At 45.7% G+C, this 26065-nt stretch overlaps 1 protein-coding gene across 4 annotated transcripts in view; it reads left to right on the forward strand.

Annotated features, from left to right (window-relative positions):
• The first annotated feature begins 8001 nt into the window (after positions 1–8001).
• The window catches only part of KPNA7 (karyopherin subunit alpha 7), a 36050-nt gene continuing 17986 nt past the window's right edge, over positions 8002–26065 (forward strand). Inside the window, exons 1-6 of one of the 4 annotated variants that reach the window (XM_030211021.1) lie at positions 8002–8199; positions 9034–9117; positions 10676–10781; positions 13575–13715; positions 21218–21303; positions 22029–22297. In XM_030211021.1, coding sequence (XP_030066881.1) covers positions 10716–10781; positions 13575–13715; positions 21218–21303; positions 22029–22297 — 562 coding nt within the window. In that variant the 5' untranslated portion in view covers positions 8002–8199; positions 9034–9117; positions 10676–10715. The other 3 variants (XM_030211023.1, XM_030211024.1, XM_030211022.1) reach the window with 3 other exon arrangements.

Below are 26065 nucleotides of genomic sequence, written 5' to 3' on the forward strand. Positions count from 1 at the left end.
CGGCGCCTGCGCACTGGCAGAAGCCAGCCGCGGCACCGGAACACGCATGCGTGCGCACTGGTGGGCGGGAGGGGTGGAAAGGCCGAGCTTCAGTTCTGTGGTGAGGAGACCAAAGAGGTTTCATGAAAAAGGAGTCCGCAGAACGTCAAAAAGTTGAAGCCGACCCCCGCCGCCATATTGGCCAGATCAAAACCAGTGCTATGGAAAAAACCAATAGGACATTTGTGAAGTTCTTATTAAACCTCCTAGGTTTTGTATCCTCTCTGTTAGTAGGGCAGAGCTACCAAGAGATCCCAATTTTTGAGAGGGAGATTCTAGTACACGCCCCAGTCCCACCCCACTCTGCCTTGGCTCCGCCTCACTCCGCCTTGGCCCCACCCACTTTACCGCATGGCTCCACCCCCTGGCACATTTCAATCCATTCCCACGCCATTCTAGCAACATTTTATTTACACCAGCAGAGCTGCCAAATGCAAGGCATCCCGATTTTTGAGAGGGAGATTTTAGTACACGCCCCCAACCCCGCCCACTCTGCAATGGCTCCACCCACTCTGCATTGGCCACGCCCATTGTGCCTCTTGTCTTTTTTATGCAGACATAAAGGAAAAAAAAAGATTTAAAATGTTCCCAGGTTGCAACCCAATCCGTGTTTAATGTGAGATATAAATAAGTAAATAAATAGATAGAAACTCTGAATGTTGAGCACCTGATTCTCATAACATGATGTCTGATTTAGAGGCACTTACCTATAGAAAAAAAAAACATTCTTTGCACAAATATAAGTGTCCCCATAACCAGCCCCTCTGATGACACACTGATTACAATTTCTAACAAGTTACTACTCTACCTATGAAAAAATACCACTTCCTTTATGTACATCTGCATACTGCACAAGCCAGCATGTTTGAAAATACACGTGAGATTAAATTTAAAAAATCCTACCAACAATAAAGAATGACAACATGGATACAGCACCTCATAGGTTTGCTTGCTTTGTTTTGAAGAGGAAACAGATAAAAATTAACCTATTGGCTTCAGCTTGTTTCATTTCATCCGTTTCCCTCCTGTTTCCATGCAATCTCTATAGCAGCCGTGCCAAAAATAAAAAAACGCAGGGCTGCAGCAGTCTTCAAGCATGCGCTGTCGGCTCTGCTGGTCCTGTGCCCCTGCTGACGTCAACTTCAAGTTCCGGGGGCACAGGACCAGCAGAGCCGACAGCGCATGCCTGACGGTGACCCGCTGAATGCGGGAGACTTGGCAGGTCTGCACCAGTGAAAGCAGGGATGTGTAAGAGTAGGGTTACCATATGTCTAGGGTTACCATATGTCCAGTTTTACCCGGACATGTCCTCTTTTTGAGGACATGGCTGGGCAACCGTGCGGGTTTTGCCAGCCTACCCGTTTGTCCAGATTTCCAGACAAACGGGCAGGCTGGCGGGCAGGCCTAGTGGTGTCCTATCCTCTACTCCCCTTACCTTACTATACTGCCCTGGTGGTCTAGTGACCTCTTTCCTGCCCTGAGCGCCTGCATACTATTCCTTGCTGACGGTCCCAGTGCTGATTCAAAATGGCCACCGAGAATTGAAGTCTCGTGAGGCCGCTTCAACTCTCGGCAGCCATTTTGAATCAGTGCCGGGACCAGAGTCAGCAAGGAACAGTATGCAGGCACTCCGGCTCTTTCCTGCCCCGGAGAGGTCACTAGACTAGGGCAGTATAGTAAGGTAAGTGGAGGGGAGGGTAGGACACCCTTAGGTTGTGTGTGTGTGTATGAATGTGTGAGATGGGGTGGGGGGCGTGACATGGGCGGGGCAGGGCACGTGTCCTCTTTTTGGGGGGAGTAAATATGGTAACCCTACATATGTCCGGTTTTACCTGGACATGTCTTCTTTTTTAGGACACTGGAGGACCTCCGGAGGGGTTTTGTCAGTCTGCCCGGGTTTGCGGGCAGGTGGGCCTCAGGGTGTCCTGTCCTCCCTCTCCTCTTGTACCTTATTGTCGTGCCCTGGTGGTGTAGTGGCTTGTTCACAGCAGGAAAGACACCCCTCTTTCCTGCCCGGTGCAGCTGCAGAACTCTCGCTCCCGACGCCGCTTCAAAATGGTTGCCGAGAGTTTAAGTGGCAGCCTCGCAAGACTTCTGCAGTGTGATGGGGCGTGGCTGAATTATATTTTGTGTCCTCCTTTTGTCATGGCAAATATGGTAACCCTAGACATACGCAACTTATAATATAAGATCACTTTAAGAATGGGTTCCCATATTTTCCATATGTATGTATATTTCTCAGCAATAATTCAAATTTGGCAGTCACACAGACTATTATACTTCATTCGTGAGATGGCTTTCCACTTTGTAAGGATACCTTTTGATTGTAATGCCAATTAATATATCCAGTAACTTTTAATTATGTTTACAGCTGGACAGAGATAATGTTAAAGGTCTCCATATGATAATGTTATATGTAAGTGGTTCATTGACATATATTAGATGTTTTACAGCGTTCCACACTTCACTCCAGTAGCTTCTTAGAGCTGAACATAATATAGCATGAGTGATACTGTTTCTTGCTCCATTTTGCATTGATTATTTTTGGAATTATCCAGTTTAGTTTTGTGAGACCACGAGCGAGGGTTGGGGAGTGGGCCAGTAAATAACACAGCAAGACAAAGGGGTAAAACCAAAATCAGGCCTGTTCCTTTCACAGAGCCAGAGATATAGATTATAAAAACAGGTCTAGCTCAAAACATCTTAGTTTTAGTCCTGGGCAGTTTTGTTTTGTTCCATTATGGCTGAAAAACGTCCCAAGTCTTAGGAACACCCAAATCCCACCCTTAACACGCCCCCAACACAACCCCTTGAGATTTGGATCAACTGCAGACGAACAGCATAGATAAATGTCTGAAAAATAGGTTTTGAAAATACCGAATCGGACATTTTTGTGGAAAAAAATCGTCCACATTTTTCTCTTTTGAAAATGAGCCCCTTAATATTCTGTACTGGGGGGGGGGGGGGGGGGATAACTTAAAACGATTCTTCATGCAGCCGACCCGATTTCTGATACAGTTTCAGGTTGACTGCATCATAAGTACATAAGTAATGCCACACTGGGAAAAGACCAAGGGTCCATCGAGCCCAGCATCCTGTCCACGACAGCGGCCAATCCAGGCCAAGGGCACCTGGCAAGCTTCCCAAACGTACAAACATTCTATACAATCAAGCCATTGTGACATCACTAATGAGGTTGGATCTTATTGGTGGAATGAGCCACTATGACATCACAATAGGTTAAATCACTGCTCTATGTAATAAAAGTGAGCCAAGTAGAGGACATAAGTACATAAGTAATGCCACACTGGGAAAAGACCAAGGGTCCATCGAGCCCAGCATCATCCTGTCCACGACAGCGGCCAATCCAGGCCAAGGGAACCTGGCAAGCTTCCCAAACGTACAAACATTCTATACAATCAAGCCATTGTGACATCACTAATGAGGTTGGCTCTTATTGGTGGAATGAGCCACTATGACATCACAATAGGTTAAATCACTGCTCTATGTAATAAAAGTGAGCCAAGTAGAGGACATAAGTACATAAGTAATGCCACACTGGGAAAAGACCAAGGGTCCATCGAGCCCAGCATCCTGTCCACAACAGCGGCCAATCCAGGCCAAGGGCACCTGGCAAGCTTCCCAAACATACAAACATTCTATACATGTTATTCCTGGAATTGTGGATTTTTCCCAAGTCCATTTAGTAGTGGTTTATGGACTTGTCCTTTAGGAAACCGTCTAACCCCTTTTTAAACTCTGCCAAGCTAACCGCCTTCACCACGTTCTCCGGCAACGAATTCCAGAGTTTAATTACGCGTTAGGTGAAGAAAAATTTTCTCCGATTTGTTTTAAATTTACTACACTCTAGTTTCATTGCATGCCCCCTAGTCCTAGTATTTTTGGAAAGCGTGAACAGATGCTTCACATCCACCTGTTCCACTCCACTCGTTATTTTATATACCTCCATCATGTCTCCCCTCAGCCTTCTCTTCTCCACCAAATACAATGGGGCAGTTCCATGTAAAATTTGAAAAGCTGCAGTGCTGACAATAAAAATAATTCTACTTCATTTAAGTTTTATGAAAACTATCAGGCTTAACAGACTCTTTTTTTACATTTTTCTGTCTTTGACATGAAAATGTATTATCTTCAGTTAACAAGTCCTCCATCAAAGAACAGCAGATGTGTCTAAGTAATCTGTAGCACGTGTGTTTCCATTGCTGTCTTTTCCATATTCTATTTCTTTTGCCATCAACTGGCTAGTTATCATCTTGATAGGGTCCAGCCTCCTGATTTCTTCCGTAGGGTAGCAGCAGGGATAGCTCTCAAGAAGGTGTATGTGCTCTGGGAACAAACAAGCAATGTTTTGATTAGGACGGTGAGGACTTGAAACTTGCATTTAACTTTATTGAGTTGTCAAGATTATTTTTCTTCTTGAAAATTCCATTTATAAAAAAGCACGAAACTTTAAGACTACCCTCTGTACATGAGCCAACAAGACAGTTGCAGTAGCTGTTTTCCAAATTGTTCATGAACAGGTGGTGAGTCAGTTTGGTACAGTAATTCTAATTTAGAAACACACACTTCTCCACACTAGGAATTAATATTAATGGTTGCTGCAAGGCTGTCCAATGCTGATCCCTAATAACTGCCAACAGTTCTGGTTTCCAAGAGAACCAAAATATGCAAATTAGGCCTAAGCAGAATCACTGAGGGGCCCTTTTAGTAAAGGGTTGCCGTGAAGCAACCCGGAACTACCGCCAGCCCAACGCGGGTATCAGTGGTAGTTCCACGCACTGTGAGCGCCATTGCCAATGTAGTTTTACACTAACATAGTAAATGACGTCAGATAAAATTTACGCTCAAGCCCACCCGTATCTATTCAGTCATGGTCAGGGCACAGACCGTAGAAGTCTGCCCAGCACTGTTCTTGTACTAAAAGTTCTGAAGATTCTGGAATCCTAAAGAGTTACAAGATTCCGGAATCCCAAAGAGTTACAAGATTCTGGAATCCCAATTAGTAGCAACATTCCATGTAGAACTCCAAAGAGTAACATAGTAACATAGTAAATGAAGGCAGATAAAGACGTGAACGGTGCATCCACTCTGCCCAACAAGATAACTCATTTTACATGGTATGTGATACTTTATACCCGAGTTTGATTTGTCCTTGCCTTTCTCAGGGCACAGACCGTAGAAGTCTGCCCAGCAATCTTGTACTAAAAATTCCAAAGCTAATGTCAAAGCTCCTTAAAATTTACACTCCAGCCCATCCATTACTATTCAGTCGCGATCAAGCCATAGACAGTAGAAGTCTGCCCTGCGTCCCAATTACCAGCGTCGCCACCCAATCTCCGCTAAGATTCTGTGAATCCATTCCTTCTAAACAGGATTCCTTTGTGTTTATCCCACGCACGTTTGTATTTCATTACCGTTTTAATCTCTACCACCTCTCACGGGAGGGCATTTCATGTACACGTTTGAATTCCATTACCGTTTTAATCTCTACCACCTCCCCACGGGAGGGCATTTCATGTATCCACCACCCTCTCCGTGAAAAAATACTTACACTACTCCTGAGTCTGCCCCCCTTCAACTTCAATTCATGTCCTCTAGTTCTACCGCCTTCCCGTCTCCGGCAAAGGTTTGTTTGTGGATTAATACCTTTCAAATATTTGAACGTCTGTATCATGTAGCCTATAGCGGCTTAGGTGTGTCCTGAAGCTGCTATTTTGGTGCCTACGTATTGATGCCGATTTATATAACTGCCTCCGTAGGGCCTGATTCTATTTATGGTGCCTAAAATTAACACGTTAGGCACTTATACCTAAGTGTATTCTAAATACCACGTGTAAATCTACGTGCAGTATTTAGAATACACTGGCGTAGTTCATGTGACTAAATCTATGCGCATCCATTTACGCCAAGGAAAAGCTGGCATAAATCCCTGGCCTATATTTTATAACAATGTGGGTAGATTTTGGAACACCCATGAAACACTCATTTCCATGCCCCTAAGCCAGTGGCGTAGCTACGTAGGGCCACGAGGGGCCTGGGCCCACGTAGATTTGGACCTGGACCCCCCTGCCAATGACCCTATCGATCCTGCCTCCTGCTGCCAACCCTCCCCCGCCGTTGCCTACCTTTGCTGGCGGGGCACCCCAACCCTCACCAGCCGAGTTCTGTGAGTCTGACGTCCTGTATGTACAACGTGCAGGACGTCAGACTCACAGAAACAGAACGAAGCCTTGCGCTGGGAGAAGAGGACCTCAGCTGGCGGGGGTTGGGGTCCCCCGCCAGCAAATGTAGGCGGTGGCGGGAGGGGGGGTTGAGAGGGTAATCGGCAGGGGGGTCCAGGGCCAAAGTAGGTAGTGGTGTTGGCGGGGGGGGGGGGGTCGGCAATGGGGGGGGTCGGCGGTGCCGGGGGGGGGGCTAAAATGTGCCCCCCTCACCTCGGGCTCTGGACCCCCCTCCTGCCGAAGTCTGGCTACGCCCCTGCCCTGAGCACACCCCTTTTTGCCTGCGTGCAGTACATTACAGAATACGCTTAGTAATGTACGCGCGTAAATTCTAATTTTTGCCAATTAGTGCTCGTTATTGCGTGTTAAGAGCTGTTAATGCTTAACAGCTTGTTAAAACAATTAATCTATGTGTGTAGTTATAGAATATACCTAGACAAGCTGTTGAGCCCATTAAAACGGGCAAGAAAGTGGTCGGAGAACCGCTGGGTCCAGCCGAGCCCCCGCCCAGGAAAGCTGCCCCGGGGGATGGTGGCAGAGGAAAGCGCCCAGGTCACAGCAGCAGCGGCGGCAGCAGCAGCAGCAGCTCATTGGATCCGTCAGAGTGCACCTCGGAGCTGCTGTCGGACGATCCCCGCCCGGTGCTCGCCGGTCACCCGTAGCTCTGTTCCTGCCTCCTCTAACAATGTCGAAACTCGGAAGACATGTGTGACGTGCCGTGCATGCACAGAACAGCTGCGCTGTTCTGCGCATGTGCAGCACGTCGGTCACTCTTCAGTTATATAGTAGGACTTACACACAGAACCACACGTAACTCTAGGCGCTTTATAGAATCCGGGGGATAGTGTTTATGGTTCCCAAACCTGGTCCTGGAGGCACCTCATCCAGTCAGGTTTTCAGGATACCCGCAATGAATATTCATGAGATAGTTTTGCATGCACTGGGATTGCTTTCTGTACTATAGGAGGGAGGGGATTGAGAAAAGAGAATGAGATTACTTCCTGTGCTATTGGGAAGGTATTAGGATAAGAGAATAGGATTACTTTCCATGCTATGGGGGAAGGGGGATTGGGATAAGAGAATGAGGTTACCTCGTGCACTGGGTAGGGGAGGGCAGAGAAATCAGGATTAGAGAATGGGATTGCTTTCTACACTATAGGAGGGAGGGGATTGAGAAAAGAGAATAAGATTACTTCCTGTGCTATTGGGAGGGAAGCAGAATAAGAGACTGGGATTGCTTCCTGTGCTATTGGAGAGGCGGGATTAGGTTAAGAAAATGGGATAATAGGAGTCAACTTTCCAAAATTATTGGAGGCCCTAAATCCAATAGAATTTACCTCTTCCTGGACACAATCAAGGAGTATGGTCAATAGTAGAGGGTGCTCAAGCACCCATAGAACTAGACCCTATGAATGGTATTACTTCCTGTGCTATTGGGGAGGGGGAACAATTGGGATAAGAAAATGGGTTTGCTTCCAGCTTTATAGGAAGTAGGGGATAGGTTGGGAGAATAGAATGGGATTACCTCTTGGGCTACGAAAGGTAAATAAATCTGTCTCATTCTATTACAAAAGTCACGGCCGAACTACACATCCCGAGACAAGCACGCAGGGGCGGAGCCTATCGTCTATTGGCCTCGCCCACGGACTGACGTCACAGCCCTGCCTCCGCGGGAGATTTAAAACTGCCGGGAGACGGCCCAAGCTTTGATATTGTAAAGGAAAAGGTGGGGGAAATTAGGTAGGGAAGGGGGAAGAGTGTGGGTGTATCAGCTGATGGTGAGCCGAGATGTAGTTAGTTCGTTTTATAGAACTTTCGTTCTTCCATGGGGTTTTCTTTTGCTAACTGGTTAAAAAAGTTGGTTTTTGCCTCGCAGTGGTCTCCTTTTTTTTTTTTTTTCCCCTCCTCTTCATCGAACGTGAGTTTCCTTTCGGTGAAAAACCTGTGGTTGACCTTTTTTTGACATAAAGAATGAAACTTCAAGGGTTTTAGAGATGAAGCGTAACAAATGTTTGCCAAACTAACGGTTTATTTTCAGGAATTAAATTGCATTGGTAGTTAAGTTTGCCTCCCTCTTGTAAGCAAACGAAAGGAACTATTTGAAATAGTGTTTTCTGTCAGACTCATAGGTGTTCAGTATTAGGGGCGCTTAGCATCCACAGAGCTGGCAAATGCCTAGCAAATGTTGCCTAGGGAGAGATAATCTGTATTGTTTAGCACCCCACAGTCATTTTCAAAAGTTGATGCTTATGCTTCCTTATAATAATCGTTCAGATTATTTTGTACAATGACTGTGGTTGATGGTTCAAGCTGGATAGGAACGTTTAGACTGTGTAGCTAATTGCTTCTTACGCTTAAAGTCATACAAATTAGCAGCAAGTTATTCTTGTAGTGGCGGTAAAGTGGCCTTAACCGGCTGCTTTTGGTGGTAATACTCGATTGCAAGCTCTGGTTAGAGGGTTATCACCTATGACAACTTGATGTTTAATATAATTGTCTCTTAGCTGGATTAAGTAATGTCTTTCTTTTCCAGTAGTTAATAAATCTGGTGAAGTTAAACGTATTGAGGGGGGTGGGGGGATCAAGCGATCAAAATAGCCAGTAATACTTGCGTTGGGGAACAGCTTTCCTTCCCGGAGGCTCTCAACAGTGCTTGTGTCCCACAGCAGTGGTCTGGAAACCCCATTTTGTTTTTCAACTCTTTGCTCTGTTAAAATCTGCCCCCTCCCCTTAATCTAGCCTTTTTCAATAGGGTAAACATCGAGTTCCTGGCCAACGGTTCCCTGCATCCCTTCACCGTTTCTGCCTTCCAAATTTCATCTTGATCAATAGGCAGGTAAGCTAATTCCCCCCCCCCCAGTGACTCTGTGAGTTGGTCGCCTACTAATTTAACTTGAGAAATGTACGTACTTGTACGAAATCTGCTCCTTAGCCCTTCTGACATAAGTTTGTCAAGTTGTTTCTGGGCTACTCTTCTATCCAGGGGGTGAGTCTGCAAAACTTCCTGTCTAATAAAGAAAAACCTGGCACATGTACACAAGTTCTGTCAAAGATATCAATTTGTTGGATTCAGAATAATGTAACAAACATTATAGTTATATAAGAAATATACACTTGAAGTGTATTTTTTGTTTGGTGCACTTGAGAACTGGCCTTGCCTAACCTGAAGGTTTTTGTTCTACCACCCAGGGCAGGATTGTTGTAGGCAAACTAAGCATATGCCTAGAGTCCAGAAGCCTAGGCGGTGGCTTCTTGGGCAGACTTTTGTTCTGGTTCAAGTCTACAACAGCCAGAAAGCAGAGTGGGAGGTGGGATATGCAACCAGAACTACAGGTGCTGGTGGAGGAATTGACGAGCCAAATATTTCAAACCACCTAGTGTCTATTGGTGGGAATGTTAAAACCTATTACTATTACCAGGGTGAACCCATTAAAGGCTTAATCCTGCCTTGGGTGCAGTAGTGGTACGCAGAGAAATAACTTAATCAAAGCATGTTGCTGCTGAGCTGTTACCTTTGGCCTAGTGGCTAGGGTGGTGGACTTAGTTCCTGGGGAACTGAGTTCGATTCCCACCTCAGGCACAGGCAGCTCCTTGTGACAGTCGCTTAACTCTCTATTGAGCCTGCCATGAGTGGGAAAGCGCAGGGTACAAATGTAACAAAAATAAAATAGATACTATTGGAGATTCTACATGGAATGTTGCTACTATTGGAGATTCTACATGGAATGTTGCTACTATTGGACATTCTACATGGAATGTTGCTATTCCACTAGCAACATTCCATGTAGAAGGCTGTGCAGGCTTCTGTTTCTGTGAGTCTGATGTCCTGCACGTACGTGCCACATTGGTGATCTGCAAGGGCTGACTTCTACATGGAATGTTGCTAGTGGAATAGCAACATTCCATGTAGAATCTCAAATGGTAGCAACAGTGGAGGAGTGGCCTAGTGGTCAGGGTGGTGGACTTTGGTCCTGAGGAACTGAGTTCGATTCCCACTTCAGGCACAGGCAGCTCCTTGTGACTCTGGGCAAGTCACTTATCCCTCCATTGCCCCATGTAAGCCGCAATGAGCCTGCCATGAGTGGGAAAGTGCGGGGTACAAATATAACAACAACAAAAAAATCTGTGGCCGTGTCATACACAATGTGGCTTATACAATGTTTTGGATGATAATTCAGAAATGCCACAAGTGAGCAGCAGCCAGTGTCTCACTGCAGTAAAGACTTTGCTATTTTTGCCTTCAGCAATTTGCAGAAATCTGACTGCCATGGGGCCATCATGTGCCTTCAGCCTGGGCTCGCCATTAAGAGCCAGTGCGCCTGGGTTGTTTAGTACAGTGGGTGCCTGCTGTAGGCTTAAAGTATTTTTTTTTCTCCCTTTTCCCCACCCAATAGAAGCCAAGATTCTCTTCTTTAGTCTACTTTATCACAAAAGATGCCACTTGCAAATGAGAGCGAAGAACGCATTAAAAAATTCAAGAATAAAGGCAAAGATACAGCGGTGAGTACTGGCGCCCTTTTTATTTACGGCTTGTCTGGGGATTGGACCTGATTGAAATCTGAATTCTACCTTTTTATGGGCCACCAATATTATGCTGACTTGATTAGCACTTTGCAGACAGTGTCTTAATGAGTTTATGCTCCTCCCTCTCCTTCTCTGCGCATATCCAGCAGACAGCCAAGACCTGCCGCTTCTTCCTCTTTAACTTCAGCAAAATTCGCCCTTTCCTCTCTGAACACACCACCCGAACTCTCGTCCACGCTCTCATTACCTCTCGCCTTGACTACTGCAACCTACTCCTCACCGGCCTCCCAATTAGCCATCTATCCCCCCTTCAATCTGTTCAGAACTCTGCTGCACGTCTTATATTCCGCCAGAACCGATATACTCATATCACCCCTCTCCTCAGGTCAGATACCAAATTCAGTTCAAGCTTCTCCTTCTTACCTACAAATGCACTCAGTCTGCTGCCCCTCACTACCTCTCTACCCTCATCTCCCCTTACGTTCCCGCCCGAAACCTCCGTTCACAGGACAAATCCCTCCTCTCATTACCCTTCTCCACCACCACCAACTCCAGGCTCCGCTCATTCTGCCTCGCCTCACCCTATGCTTGGAACAACCTTCCCGAGCCCCTATGCCAAGCCCCCTCCCTGCCCATCTTCAAGTCTTTGCTTAAAGCCCACCTCTTCAATGCTGCGTTCGGCACCTAACTCTTACCTTTCAGGAAATCCACACTGCCCCAATTTGACTGTTCCAGTCTGCAGACCCAACTATCAGACTGACTGTTCACGTGTCCTTTAGATTGTAAGCTCTTTGAGCAGGGACTGTCCTATGTTAAATTGTACAGCACTGCATAACCCTAGCAGCGCTTTAGAAATGTTTAGTAGTAGTAGTTGCTTCATGACTTGTCCATCTCCAAAATAACTAAACCCCTTCTTGATGTTTGCCCACTACCCACATAAATGTTGCCATACTGGGAAAGACCGAAGGTCCATCAAGCCCAGCATCCTGTTTCTAACAGTGGCCAATCCAGCTCACAAATACCTGGCAAGATCCCAAAAAAGTACAAAACATTCTATACTGCTTATTCCAGAAATAGTGGATTTTCCCCCAAGTCCATTTGATAACGGTCTATGGACTTGCCCTTTAGGAAGTCATACAAACCTTTTTTTAAACTCCGCTAAACTAACTGCCTTTACCACATTCTCTGGCAACGAATTCGAGTTTAATTACACATTGAGAGAGAGAGAAATTTTCTCCAATTCGTTTTAAATTTACTACATTATAGCTTCATCGCATGCTCCCTAGTCCTAGTATTTTTGGAAAGCGTAAACAGACTCTTCACATCTACCCGTTCAACTCCACTCATTCTTTTATAGACCTCTATTATATCTCCCCTCAGCTGCCTTTTCTCCAAGCTGAAGAGCCCTAGCCGCTTTAGCCTTTCCTCATAGGGAAGTCGTCCCATCCCCTTTATCATTTTCATCGCCCTTCTCTGCACCTTTTCTAATTCCACTATATCTTTTTTGAGATGCGGTGACCAGAATTGAACACAATATACAAGGTGTGGTCGCACCATGGAGCGATACAAAGGCATTATAACATCCTCATTTTTGTTTTCCATTCCTTTCCTAATAATACCTAACATTCTATTTGCTTAGCCGCAGCAGCACACTGAGCAGAAGGTTTCAACGTATCATCAACGACGACACCTAGATCCCTTTCTTGGTCCGTGACACCTAACATGGAACCTTGCATGACATAGCTATAATTCGGGTTCCTCTTTCCCACATGCATCATTTTGCACTTGCTCACGTTAAACGTCATCTGCCATTTAGACGCCCAGTCTCGTAAGGTCCGTTTGTAATTGTTCACAATCCTCCCGCGATTTAACGACTTTGAATAACTTTGTGTCATCGGCAAATGTAATTACCTCACTAGTTACTCCCATCTCTAGGTCATTTATAAATATGTTAAAAAGCAGCGGCCCCAGCACAGACCCCTGGGGAACCCCACTAACTACCCTTCTCCATTGAGAATACTGACCATTTAATCCTACGCTCTGTTTTCTATCTTTTAACCAGTTTTTAATCCACAATAGAACACTACCTCCTATCCCATGACTCTCCAATTTGCTCTGGAGTCTTTCATGATGTACTAGCACATATTACCCTGGGTCGGTCATAACACTTAAATCCAGCCATAAGTGTTGCTGTTGTACCCCTGCACTATCCCCAGCCACCCATCAGTTTGATATACAAACATGTACTACTGTCTTCGCTGCACATCAATGCATGTTACCGCAAGACCTGTGGTATGAAGTAAGGCATGCGACACAATGCATGTTGAGGTGTAGTAGCACATGTTAACCCTGGGTCAGAGTTACTTCTAGAACTCTGCAGTCATAGGCCTTAAATCTAGCCATAAGCATTGCAGTTGTATGATTTAACACTGTCCCTGCAGTATCCCCGGCCACCCCAGAGAGGAATGTACTGCTACTGAGCCTCCAGCCTGATCATAAAACAATTGGTGAGAAAATGTCCTTACACTCCCCCCCCCCCCCCCCCCCCCCCCCCACCCTTAAAGGGTTACTCTTCCCCTGCATTTCTTTCAAAGGTAAAATGACTACTGGAAGGTCTTAATATAAGTAAGAGGCAATGAACTGGTCTTCCCCTCCCTATCACAGCCCGGTCGGTCTGTATCAGAACTTCTAAGTACATAAGCCTGGTCCTTCTGTTCTATTACCTAGCATAATCCCAGTGTAAATGATTTATTTTTAAATTTGCGCCAGGAGCTGAGGCGACGCAGGGTGGAGGTGAGTGTAGAGCTTCGGAAAGCAAGGAAAGACGAACAGATTCTGAAGCGAAGGAATGTCATATCTCTTCCAGATGAGGGGAGCCTGTCTTCAGCATGCGAGTGCACAAATGCATCGGTAAGTTTGAAAGGGGAGGTGCATGTGTGGCTGGAGCACTTCAGTGTTTGGGCGGCCTAAGGCTCGATTTGTCTCCTATATGGGCAGTACTCCATAGGAGCTGGTGGCCATTGTTTCTTGGGTTGTGGTTTATGATAAACTGTCCCTACTGTACTCCACCGAATCTCTTCATAAAGGTGATTGATAAATCCCAATAAATTATGCTGGCTGCATCTTCGATGCTCCTTGTGAATCCTTGGTTCACTGGCAGTTCAGTATCAGTGTCTTTTTATTAGTGGAGATTATATAGCTGTTTCTATGTATCTTACAAAGCATTCTAGTGGCAAAGAAATAGCCCTACAGCACAGCTGAAATGAAGGCACTCTGATTGTAAAATGCCAGAGTACTATGGTCACAATTGCTGCCATATTACTGCCTTTCAGAAACTGAACAGATTATTTAATGAGACCTGCACAGTAGGGGCTGAAGTAAAGATTTGCTGTATAGATTTCATAAAATATGTGAAGTTAGTTTTGCACTCCTTTTGCCATACAATGGAGTGGGAATCTGAATTTTTCCATTTTGTCTCATAAATCAACAGAGCACCTGACCTGAATGGTTAGACATTGCTTGTACCTTTTTTTTTTTAAATTCAGGTACAGTAGTTATTCCCTGTGACCAGAGGGCTTATAATTTCACGTTTATACCTGAGGTAATGGAAGGTGAAGTAACTTGCTGAAGATCACACGGAAGCTCAGTGGGATTTAAATTCGGGTTTGCTGCTGTTCTAAGTGCTAGACTGTAACAGAATGTGCATTCATCCTAATTCTAATATTCCACCTCCTGGTGGGGGGTGGAGACAGGAACAGAATTAAAAAATGCATGGGTTAGACCCAAAGGATCCCTAAGAGGATAGTATCGAAACAAAACTTAACGGTTCAACAGCTATTGGTTCATTGATGATGGGCGGGAGCAGTGCTTAGACTGCTATTCCAGCCATGGGAAAGTGCGGCCAGCGCCAGACTTCTGATCTGTCCCATATATGTCCTGATGAAGTAACCAACGAAATGCGGTCTCGCATTGGGGAGCTTGTGGAATTTCACATAATCGATCAGGTTATGTAAATGAGTTTTCTCAGAAAGCTTTCTTCAAGCCAGCCACTGTTACCATACGTGGAGCCCAGTATAATGTCAAGATCAAGTGATGCGGGGTAACCGGGGTTGATACTTTGTTACAACGCAGGACTTTGAATCTATCACTGAGGCTATTTCGAGACTGTTTTTGACGAACTGAAAGTGAACTCTCTCCAAATGAAAAAAAAAAGCTGCACGCATCCGTGTAATAAGCTGTGAATATATATAAGATCATTATATTAATGTGTGTACTACAGAATATGCTAAGCAGTTAATTAGTGGTATGGTTAGATATGAGTGTGGGTGACAGTGTGAAAGGCTGACAAGTTAAAGTTCCTTTGGAAACATATATTAATATATGGATGATATATGCGCATTTATTGTTAATTAAAAACATAAGTAAAATAGTTGTTTTGGAGTACTTTTGTATAGAAGATATATGGCAAAAGACAGATCAGAATGGGCTGGAGTGGGCTTTGGCAGCTCCAGTAGTTGGGAGGTAGGGTCAGTGCTGGGCAGACTTTTTTTTTTGAGCTCTGAAAATGGCAAAGATTGATCGGGATCAAGTATGTTAAAACTATGCCTTACTTACAGCTGATTTTTCTTAAGTTGCAGCAGATGAATCCAGGAAATGGTGGGTTGTCCATCTATCAACAGGTGGAGATACGGAATACAAAGCTGAAGGCAGTGGTAGCCAGATGGCCAGCTCCTCCTTCACTCAGTATGTCTCGTCACAAAGCAGGATCGGATGAGAAATCTGGAAGCCTTCCTCACTAATTAAGAACATCAGAAATGTCTCACCGTCCTACCACGAACATGCCCTCCAAGGACTCCTTTTAAATACAAGGAGAAACCATACAGGCAAAATAAATATAGATGACAGGGATCCTAGATTCATCTGCTGTGACTAAAGGAAAGGCATAATTTTTACTTTCCTTAGCCTCTGCAGAAGATGAATCAGGAACTAGTGGGATGTACCAAAGCAACCCCTGAATATGGTGAGAAGCCCCTCCCCCCCCCCCCCCCCCCAGGAGAACTGCCACTCCAAAGGAAGCATGCGATCTAGTGGCCGTATCTACTCTATAATGCTTTGGAAAAAGTATGCAGAGAGGCCCACATGGTCACTCTACAAATCTCATCTAGTGAAAGCACACCTGTTTCTGCCTTTCTGCCCCGATGCTAACACTAGCTCTATGGGATGCAGCCTTCCATACATGGAAGCAATTGCTTCCTTAATCCATCGAGATCCTCCCCTTAGACTCCACATCTTCCCGGTGGGGACTAGTGAGAAGAACAAAGATCTGAACGCAGGAAATTATTCGACATCTACACATAGAGGAGAACCCTCCGAACATCAAAAGTCCAAGATTTGCAAACTCCGTGGATAATCCAGGAAGAAAGAGGCTGAGATGGAATGCAGAACATCACTTTTCGGCAAGAACGAAGGAGCTGTATGCAAAGTAACTCCAGACTCTGAAAACTGCAGAAAAGGATCGCTCCGTATATGGTGGTCCTGCCCAAAGATTCAGACCTATTGGTCGGAATTGCTAGATCAATTTGCACAAGTGACTGGGGTACGGTATCCTGCTAAACCAGAGGTTTGTTTGCTGCATCTTCGCCCACCGAGAGTTCGAGTGTCAGATCATAAGCTAACATCAACATGGCTGGTAGCTGGAAAAATTGCATTGGCAGCCGCATGGAAAAGGCCCATTGGCACCACCAATAATAGTGATACACAAGATGGATTATCTCTATCAAATGTCTAAAATGACAGCCATGCGCTCAGGATAGATAAAGTTCAACCAGCATTGGGAGCGCTATAGACTGTGGAGACACCAGGGAGGGATAGATCTGGATGCCCCCAAACTGATTGTTCCGATTCTCTGAAAGAGTTGCCCAGGTACTTAAACTCACCGACCCTCTGTTGGACTTGGGGATCTGATATTCAGGGGAGGAGGGAGGGAGGGACATCTTTAATTGTTACTTAATGAATAGGGGTTATCAGAATGTTACAAATATGTATGAGTTTTCCTATTAAAAACTTTAATAAAAAGATTTAAAAAAAAAAAAAAAGGACCCCAGCATGACAATGCCTGAATTTCAGACACCCAAGCACCACTTGGAGTGTAAGATCTTGTCAGAAGCCTTCCGTAATGCTCAAATGGAGCCCTCTGCAATGCTTGAACAAATTGAGATTCCAGGGAGGACACGGTTGCCGAATTGGAGGATGGAGGTGCAGAGCTCCCCTCAAATGTACTACATCCGGGTGGAAAGTCAGAGAAGAGCCCGACACCCACCCCCAGTAACAGGCCAACGCAGCCACCTGAACACTAAGAGCATTATAGGCTAAGTCCTTCTACAATCCCTCCTGCAAAAAAGCCAACAGCTGAGGCAGACGCCTGCAGCAGTGACCAAGCGTGGGCCGCACACCATGCCTCAAAGGTCCTCCGTACCCAGGCATATGCAGTCAAGGTGGACCGCTTGTCCTCAAATGTGACCTCTCAAGAGCCAGGCCATAATACCAAAGCAGGAGAGATCCTCCATCTGTACCGGACCCTGGCGGAGGAGACCGGTACTGACTGGAAGCCGAAATGGCAGCACCACCAGCAGATACACCAGGTCTGCATACCAAGGGTCCCATGACCAATGTGGAGCCACCAGAATGACTCAATCCTGTGAAGCACCCGGCCAAAAAGCAGCCATGGAGGAGAAACATAAAGAACAGACTCAGCCAGGGTTGCAGTGTAAATCCAGCCCTGTGAATCTGCCCTCTTATGACTGAAGGTGGGCACCTTGGTGTTCAAACGGGATGCCATCAGATCTATCACCAGTGTTCCCATTCTGCTGAGTCCAGGAGATGAGTCTGCATGTTGGCAGTGGCCCACAATGTGAGCTGCCAACACAGCATGTGGTCCTCGGTGCGCTCTGAGGCAGCCTGACTGAGTGCCGCCCTGACAACTGATGTAAGCCACCATCATCCTGTTGTCCGAAAGCACACAAACCGCCTTGTTTTATCAACAAATCCTCAAAGGCTTGCAAGGCGTTCGCCGCAAAAAGCTCCAGGCAGTTGATGAGCCATACCGCTTCCTGCACTGTTCACAGCCCCTGAGCGTGGAGATGGAAGACAATGGGCTCCTCAGACTGAGAAACTGGCATCTTGTGACCACTACCCACTGTGGAGGCGCCAAGGGCATCCCCTTCCACAGGGAGGAACTGTGGAGCCACCAGTACATGTTCTGCCGCACTCTGAGCAGCCACAGAAGATGCCGCTGATGCTCCTGGGACACAGGGGATCACCCAAACAGAAGCAAGAACTGCAGAGGCCACATGTGAGCCCTTGCCCATGGCATCACCTCCAAAGTGGCTGCCATAGAGCCCAACACCCGAACATAGTCCCAGGCTCAAGAGCAAGGCAACCCCAGCAGACTGAAGCTTGACCCTCCTGTCTTCAGGCAAGAAGACTTGGCCCTGAGCTGTGTTGAACTGGACTCCAGGCATTCCAGGGTCTGGGATGGAATGAGGTGGCTCTTCTGAAGGTTGACCACCAAGGATTCCAAGACAGCTGACTTGAAGGGGCCCTGTGACTCCTCTTCAGAGTCTGCTCGGATCAGCCAATCGTCAAGGGTGCACTCTAATGCCCTCTTTCTGCAGATACACCACTACCGTGACTTTGGAAAAGGTCTAGGGGCAGTAGCGAGGCCAAAAGGCAATGCCTGAAATTGGAATTTGACACCCCAGAATGGCAAAACAGAGACACCGCTGATGAGGGGGGGGGGGGTTGAATAAGGATGTGCAGATATACTTCGGTGAGAAACTGCTGCCACTATAGATCATTGTCTCCATGTGGAAATGCCAGACAGGCACACTGGTACACCTGCTGGAGATCTAGAATTGGACAAGAGGAGCCCCCTTTGCCAGGCACCACAAAATTAAATCAAGTATCGTCCAGAGTGGATCTCGGAAAGGGGCACAGACCACCACCCCCATGTCCAGGACCGACTGCAACATGATATTGACCACGGCATGCTTGGAAGCAGTAGCACACCAGGGCTTCAGGAACACAGAATTAGATCCTGCAACCTTCTCTAACATCCAAGACACACTGGTCTGAAGTGATGCTGGTCCACTCTTCATAGAAGTCAGCTGACTCCCTATCTTGAGCCCCAAAGAGCAGACCGGTGCCCCATCATTGGGGTGGTCAGGTGCCTGACACCTGATGGTGCTGGAGGGTCGCTTATCGCCTCAAAAGGAAGAGCACTGCTGAAACTGGGGGTGCTGAACATCCCTGAAGCTTGACCTGCTAGTACTGCGAAGCCTCTCTGAGAAGAGATCCAGTAGTCCCCACCCACAAGGAACGTTTGGGCTTACCTTTGAGGAGTCTCTGCAACTTTTCTCACCCAAATCCTTCATTTTCTCTAGATCTTCCCCCAAAAGAAGTTTGCCCTGAAAGGGAACCAGTTTAAGCCGCTGCTTAGATGCCATATCTGCAGCTCAATGATAGAGCCACAATAATCACCAGGAGGAGACCACCAAGGCCGTTTTGTTTGGCCAAAGGCGGCCAAATAGGCCAGCCCCAACTCCAGGTGAGACCAGGAGCTCCCGAGGGCTGGAGTCAAACCTTGTTTCTGCTCCAGAGTCTGCAGTAACTGACAATGCCCTGGCAGCATAAGAACTACAGATAGCCTGTAGGGTCAGTGCAGACACCTCAAAGGTGTGCTTAAGGGAAGCCTCCAGATGCCTATTCTGCATGTCCTTCAAAGCCACTCCACCCTCCACTGGGAGAGTGGTCTTCTTGGTAACTGCATTCACCTTTGGAAGAACAAACTTCTCTGCGTGATCCGCAGCAACCGGATACATAGAGACACAGCTTTAGCCACCTTCAAACTCCCCATCAGGATTAGACCATTGAGCCGAAATAAGTTCCTGAATGGCCTCTGCACTGGAAAGGTCTTAAGATGGTTTCCTTGTGCTCGCCGTTTTGGTATTGACCATAGCCGCAGCCTGTGCCTCAGGATCATCAATGTTCAAAGCCATGAAGGCAGCTCATACCTATGAAAGATGCACTGCAGAAGGATCACCCGATTCCTCCTGGGGAACCTTGCTGTCTTCCATCTCGTCCACCTGAGATGGATGTAAGGACTCCCCAGGACACAAAGCCACTGAAGGGAAGACAGACGGATCCCAACAATCCCAGCTCTGAAACTATGCTCAGCTGCTTCTGTTTCAAAACAGATCTTTGCAGAATACTGCAAGGGTAATTCCAAGTCACATGAGCAATTCCCTTGGGGGAGGGAGGCACAGGAAAATGATGCAGGGGCAAAGCCCTCTTAAGTAGGCCTGGTGCAGGAGGACAAAATCTGGACAGGCACCAGGGTCAGAAGGACATGCAGCAAATTCTGGAGATGCCCCCACAGCCAAGGAAGGATCTCCCAGAGGAGAAGCATGCTGCAGGCTGCAAAGCATGTGCTGCGGGGCAGGAAGTGTCTGTGGGTGCAAGAAAAATGACACGTGCACCTGACGTGTCAGGGCTGGAATCAGACTGCTTAGGGGAGGGAGAATCACTGGTACCTGACTGGACATTGGTGCACCCAGCCACACCCAGCCCTGTTGCTGACCAATGCTTTCCACATTGGGAGTGTCTCTGCCCCCATTACTGTGTTTCCCCCCCACCCTGCCGCCAAAAGAAAGGCAGAGCACTCGCCAGAGGAACACGGTGCTATTCCTGACCACCGCGGGACCTCCCAGGGAAACCTGCCACCCAACAGGCTCACCAGGCTGAAGGCAGCAGTTCCAGAGATGCCTCAGTTACTCCCTGATGTTCTGGCTGCTTTTCTAGCGTTTCCATCCTTTTTTTTTTTTTTTTGGTGATGAAGGCTACAGTCCCATAACAGCCCAACTCTCTGGGGAAGGGGTCCATGGGGTGAGGCAAGGACCCAAGCCACCAGGTATGCCTCTGAAGCTAGCACAAGCCAACCCCCCCCCCCCCCTGAAATCTCAACTGGCCAGAAAGGCCCAGGAGACAAATTCAGGCGCTGCCAAGATGCCGTCTACCACCTGCAGGAGATGAGAGATACTGAGTGGAGCTGGCCATCTGGTATCACTGCCTTCTGCTTTGTATTCTTCATCTCCACCTGCTGGTAGATGGGACACAACCCACCAGTTCCTGGATTCATCTGCTGCCGAGGTTAAAGTATATTTTATTCCATATTCATATTGTATGCTATGAGTGCAGGTGCTGTATACCATAGTGGGGGAGGGAAAGACGCATTTTAAAGTAGAAAATGAGTAAAATGTTAATATTGATTGGGCGGACTGAATGGACCTCATTCTGTAAGTAGATTGCTAAAGAACAGGTGGACTATTGAACTGAACTTTCTCTTTTTCACACAGGCAGTGTTTCTCACCCTTGAAGAAATAGTTGAAGGTGTGAATTCCTCAGATCTCGCATCCCAGCTGAGGGCAACACAGGCAGCCAGGTATCTCCAACAGGGAAATTGCAGCTGACTGTCAGGTTTAAGGACATTAACTGTGGGCAGTGAATGTCCCATATGCCTTATACAGCGGTGGTATGTGTATCATACAGCAGCAATAAGCTGGCTCCCTTCACTTTTTTTTTTTTTTTTTTGCATTTATTGGTACTATACATAAAGCGGAGAGTAGCAGAAACAACCATAAGGTTGTTGTGTTTCCCAGCACAGTCGCCAGCAAGTAGTCTGCTATCAAAGCTGGAAAGAAGCTTTGATAGCAGACTACTTGCTGGCGATTTGGAAACGCAACAGGACACGCTGTTTGTGCTGGTTTTTTTTTTTTTGCATTTCCTTGTCCTGATATGCAATTTGCAATTGTTCTTATTCGTAGAGATACAGACTAGCCCCTGACGTAGACCTTTTGTGGGCGAAACACAGCCTGTGTCGGGCAACTGTCTTAGATACGGTATCTTCAATAAAAATATTTTGGACAATATACTGATCTGCTTGCTCATTTTCCACGTTGGATTTCGCAGATCGTTTGCCCAACTTAATTTGTAGTCATGGCTATGGAAGCTAAATATCTTGACAAGGCCTTTTTTGTTCTAAATGCTGGGTTGCATGAAATATCTTCACCTATAGCAAAAATTGTAACATGGATGAACTCCATTTGCTGCTGTGGAAATGGAGCCTACAGCCTGACCTAATCCTTGTAAGCTTGCTTTGCTGTACAGGAAAATGCTCTCCCGTGAGAGGAGCCCACCTCTGAATGATGTCATTGACGCAGGAATTATCCCCAGGCTAGTAGAGTTCTTGAGCAGGAATGATGACTGCACTCTACAGTTCGAGGCTGCCTGGGCACTAACCAACATTGCCTCTGGTACATCAGAGCAGACCAAAGCGGTGGTTGACGGAGGAGCTGTCCCAGCATTCATAGCACTCCTGTCTTCACCACACTTGCATATCAGTGAGCAAGCTGTATGGGCTCTGGGCAACATAGCTGGTAAGTTCACAGCTCTCGGTTTCCCTCTTGCATTACAAAAATGGAAGTCTGTTGATGCTCTTTGCCAGGAACCATTAAACAGATATCGAGGGTTTCAGATCTGTCTAGTTTCCTTTAACATTCAGCTCCTGAATTACTAATATGTATATTTGTTACATGTATCCCACCTTTTCCTGCTTACATAGTTCCAGAGAGGCGGTTACAGACTCCGGTGTGAACAAATACAGAATAGGGGTACTATTATAGTGACAAGTACAGTAAAGAAGTATCTGTGAATAGGTTGGGGTGATTCAGACAAAATGTTAGGGTGTGATCATACGTCGGGGTTGAAAACTGTTAATTTCCTGATTAAAATTCCATATTTCATTCGGTGTTAGATACTGTGGGGTATGCCTTCTTGAACAGGTGAGTTTTTTTTTTTTTTTTTTTCCCCTTTTTTTCGGAATTCTAGATTTGCAGATTTCAGGTGTATATAGTCTGGACTAGTAGCCAAACTTTGTAGGTAGCGGCTCGGTCACTAGGGATGAATCTGACTTTGGTTGGCACTTCTCCCACTAATGCCAGTTTCTTGTTTTTTTTTCTTCCTGGAGTTGTATGGTAACCCTACTCTGATCATTCAAAACAGTTGACAAATGTCATACCAACTAACAATACCTAAACCACACTTTCTTCCAACATACCCATACATACACCACTCCATGTTGGTCTACTGCATACTAAATTAGGAGATAGCTAGATGGCAGGATACTTGGCCACTCTTTCTTTTCTAATTATACTTCAGTCATTTGCTCCTGGGATATGTTCAAAGCAAGAAGCCTGTGAAAGGGGCAGCTGGACAATTAGACATTCAAGGGGGAATAGGGCAAACTGACAGAGCAGAAAATCACCTGGACCAGATGCTTTCCACTGAATAGGAGGAAAAGGGTCATCCTTCTGTGGTACAACCAAAGCAGTTTACATTGTATTAAATGCAGATACTTAGTGGGCTCATAATTTTGTTTTTGTACCTGGGCCAATAGTGTTGTCTTGCCCAGGGTCATCTTTGTCAACCACAAATAGAGGAATGAAGAGACAATGAACTCGCAACACTCTTCAAAAGTTGAAATAATAGGATCTTATAAAATTTGAGGAACTGTTTTTGTTTTTGTTTTTTTTATTTTTTATTTTTTTTAAATCTATTTTTTAAATCTGGGTGCTTGTAACTTTTCACAGAATTTTTTTATGCCTTTTTAATGAACAAGAAGGCTGGTCTCTGAGGCTTTTTTGTTCCTCCCAGGTAAACACATTTTTACACTAACTTCGACTGATAGTGATTTGTGCGTTGACACTGAGATCCTTTTGGATCACTTTGATAACAAAATAAAATTCCCCAGGTTCTTAGCTCACTGCACTAACCATTAGGCTGCCCTCCCTAAACAAAGGTCTGAGACCCAGATACACAAAGGTCCCCTTAGTCCGTGTTTCCAAATTGGTAAAAATTACCAATTTGGAAATACACAGGGATTACCAAAGAGAATCGCATGCAAATGAGCTGTTTTTTGTTGCTTTTGAGAACAGGCTCTCTTGCATGTGATATGGGGGAAGCCAGTCAGCCAGCTAAGCATGTGCAGAGCAGCCCATTGCTAAGCGTGGCTGCTCCGTGCATGCCACAGGCAGCTCTCATATACACACACATGAAAGCAGGCATTCCCTCCGTCCCCCCTCCCCGGCTTGGGAATACTGGCAAAGAGAAATTGACAGCGCTGATGTTTGTTGGCAATCTTGATGAAGCAAGGTAGAACCGAGACTTTGGAGGGGGGGGGAGAGTTCTGGAGAAGAACTTCCCCTGGGCTTTAAAATGCAGACTCTTGCTGCAGGCATTCATCCGTTGATTATTGTTTCATGTAAAGTTTTAATTAGATCTGATTAGAGCTACTTCACAGCAAGAATGTGCCTTGCCTTCGGTCTCCCTTTCCAGCCCCCTCTCCTTATTTAAATTGGCCTTTTAATCTTATGGTTTCAGCAGGGGTAGGAGAAAAAGGTGGAGATGTTTAGATACATGCCCCGATGGCAGAGGCTGCCCTGGCTCCAAGAAATGTGGGGGAAGGGGGAAAAGGCAAGGCTTTGCCCTTTGTTAACCATTCTGCTGTATTGTGGACGCTGGGCACTACGGTTGACTTCTGCACTGCTTGCAATCGTGTTTTGAACTCCAGCCAGGCATTACTGATAGCTGCAGACCTCCCATTAAATTTTCAGCGCTAAAGGTAGGGGCTTCTTCTATGCATCATTTTGCATGTTCATCTGTATAGTAATTAGTTCATTATAATAGCTTTGAATACAACTTTCATTAGCTGCTACTGTGACGGGGAAAATAGCTCGGAGAACCCTTTTGTGCATGTCTCATTTTACTCCTTGCTTGCTAGAACTGGTGTAAAAACCACATTGCTGCTAGTTAGGTTTTGTGTGTCTGGGCCCAAATCTTAGACTGATGCTAAACTATTTAGGGTTATCTGGGGAAGCTACAGACCAACAAGTCTGAAATCGGTGGTGAGCTAAATGGTAAAAATATATAAAACCTTAACCTAGAAATGTTTACTGGGACAACGCCAACATGGTTTTAGACAAAGGAATGTGTCCCTTAATTCTTTTTGAAGGCGCTACTAGACGTACATGGCGCTCTACTCTGAGCATGTAAGACGTTCCCTGCTCAAAAGAGCTTACAATATACAAATAAGGGAATTGCTAAAGTGGGAATGATAAAAGGTCAAATCTAAACACCTATCCAGAGCTTATAGAATATCACCTTTATATCGCTTCAACCAGAAACAAGAATGTAATAGTCGTAACAGTGGTGTAATGCTTTTTTAAGGAGGAAAAGCCTCAGATCTCCTTTGTTGATTGCTTTTTCAACATTAGAGAGTTCCCTCTATTCATCATAGGCTCAAAATCCTCCCTCCTCCAGATAAGTGAACCCCATAACGTTAGCAAAAAGCAGAATTGAGTTTTTTGCGGTACCTTGTGTGGAGGAGGGAGGTTTTTTGAGCCTATGACGAATAGAGGGAACTCCCATGTTGAAAAGCAATCAACAAAGGAGTATCTTGACATTATTTGTGGCTTTTCCTCCTTAAAAAAGCATTATACCACTGTTATGACTATTACAATGATAAAGGTCAGCCAGTTGGTAACGCTACTTTCTCACATTCTAAAAGATGGATTGCTTTTTCTAAATATGCATGTTCTATCAAACTTATGTAAGAGTGGTTCCGGAATATCAAATTGGTCACTGAGGTGTTGCTGAAAGATATTTAATCTTGGATGCAAGTGCTACAGATCCTTCTGGGTATCTGCCTTAGTGACGGGATGAAACTTCATCGTAGTAAGAACTGCAAGCTCCATTTAAGTGAATTTCTAGTTTTACTCTCTGGCTGGAATACTTCTATTGTAGCCATAAAAAATAATCTAGGCTAGTGAGCTTTCTAGACCATTGAATCCTCTTCAGGAGATCCTGAAAAGCTCAGGCTAGTCCAAAAAAAAAATTCTTCTTGAAGACGTGTGGCTGTTGGCTTTGCCAGTGATATTAGGTAAAGAAAATGGTCAGGCTTCCCTCTTTAACAAGCTCACAAAGCAAAGTTAGTGGCTTAATGACATGGTAGAAGGAGGGGCAAATGTTTGGCATACAGCTGGAAGAACGTATGCTCATCATAGACTTGAATATGACCACTTTTATTGAAAACTAGGCCCTAGGGCCTTTTCCTGCTCAAATATGACTAGTTCTGCACAATCACTTCG

Source organism: Microcaecilia unicolor, chromosome 8 (assembly GCF_901765095.1).
Source record: "Microcaecilia unicolor chromosome 8, aMicUni1.1, whole genome shotgun sequence".
Taxonomy (NCBI): domain Eukaryota; kingdom Metazoa; phylum Chordata; class Amphibia; order Gymnophiona; family Siphonopidae; genus Microcaecilia; species Microcaecilia unicolor.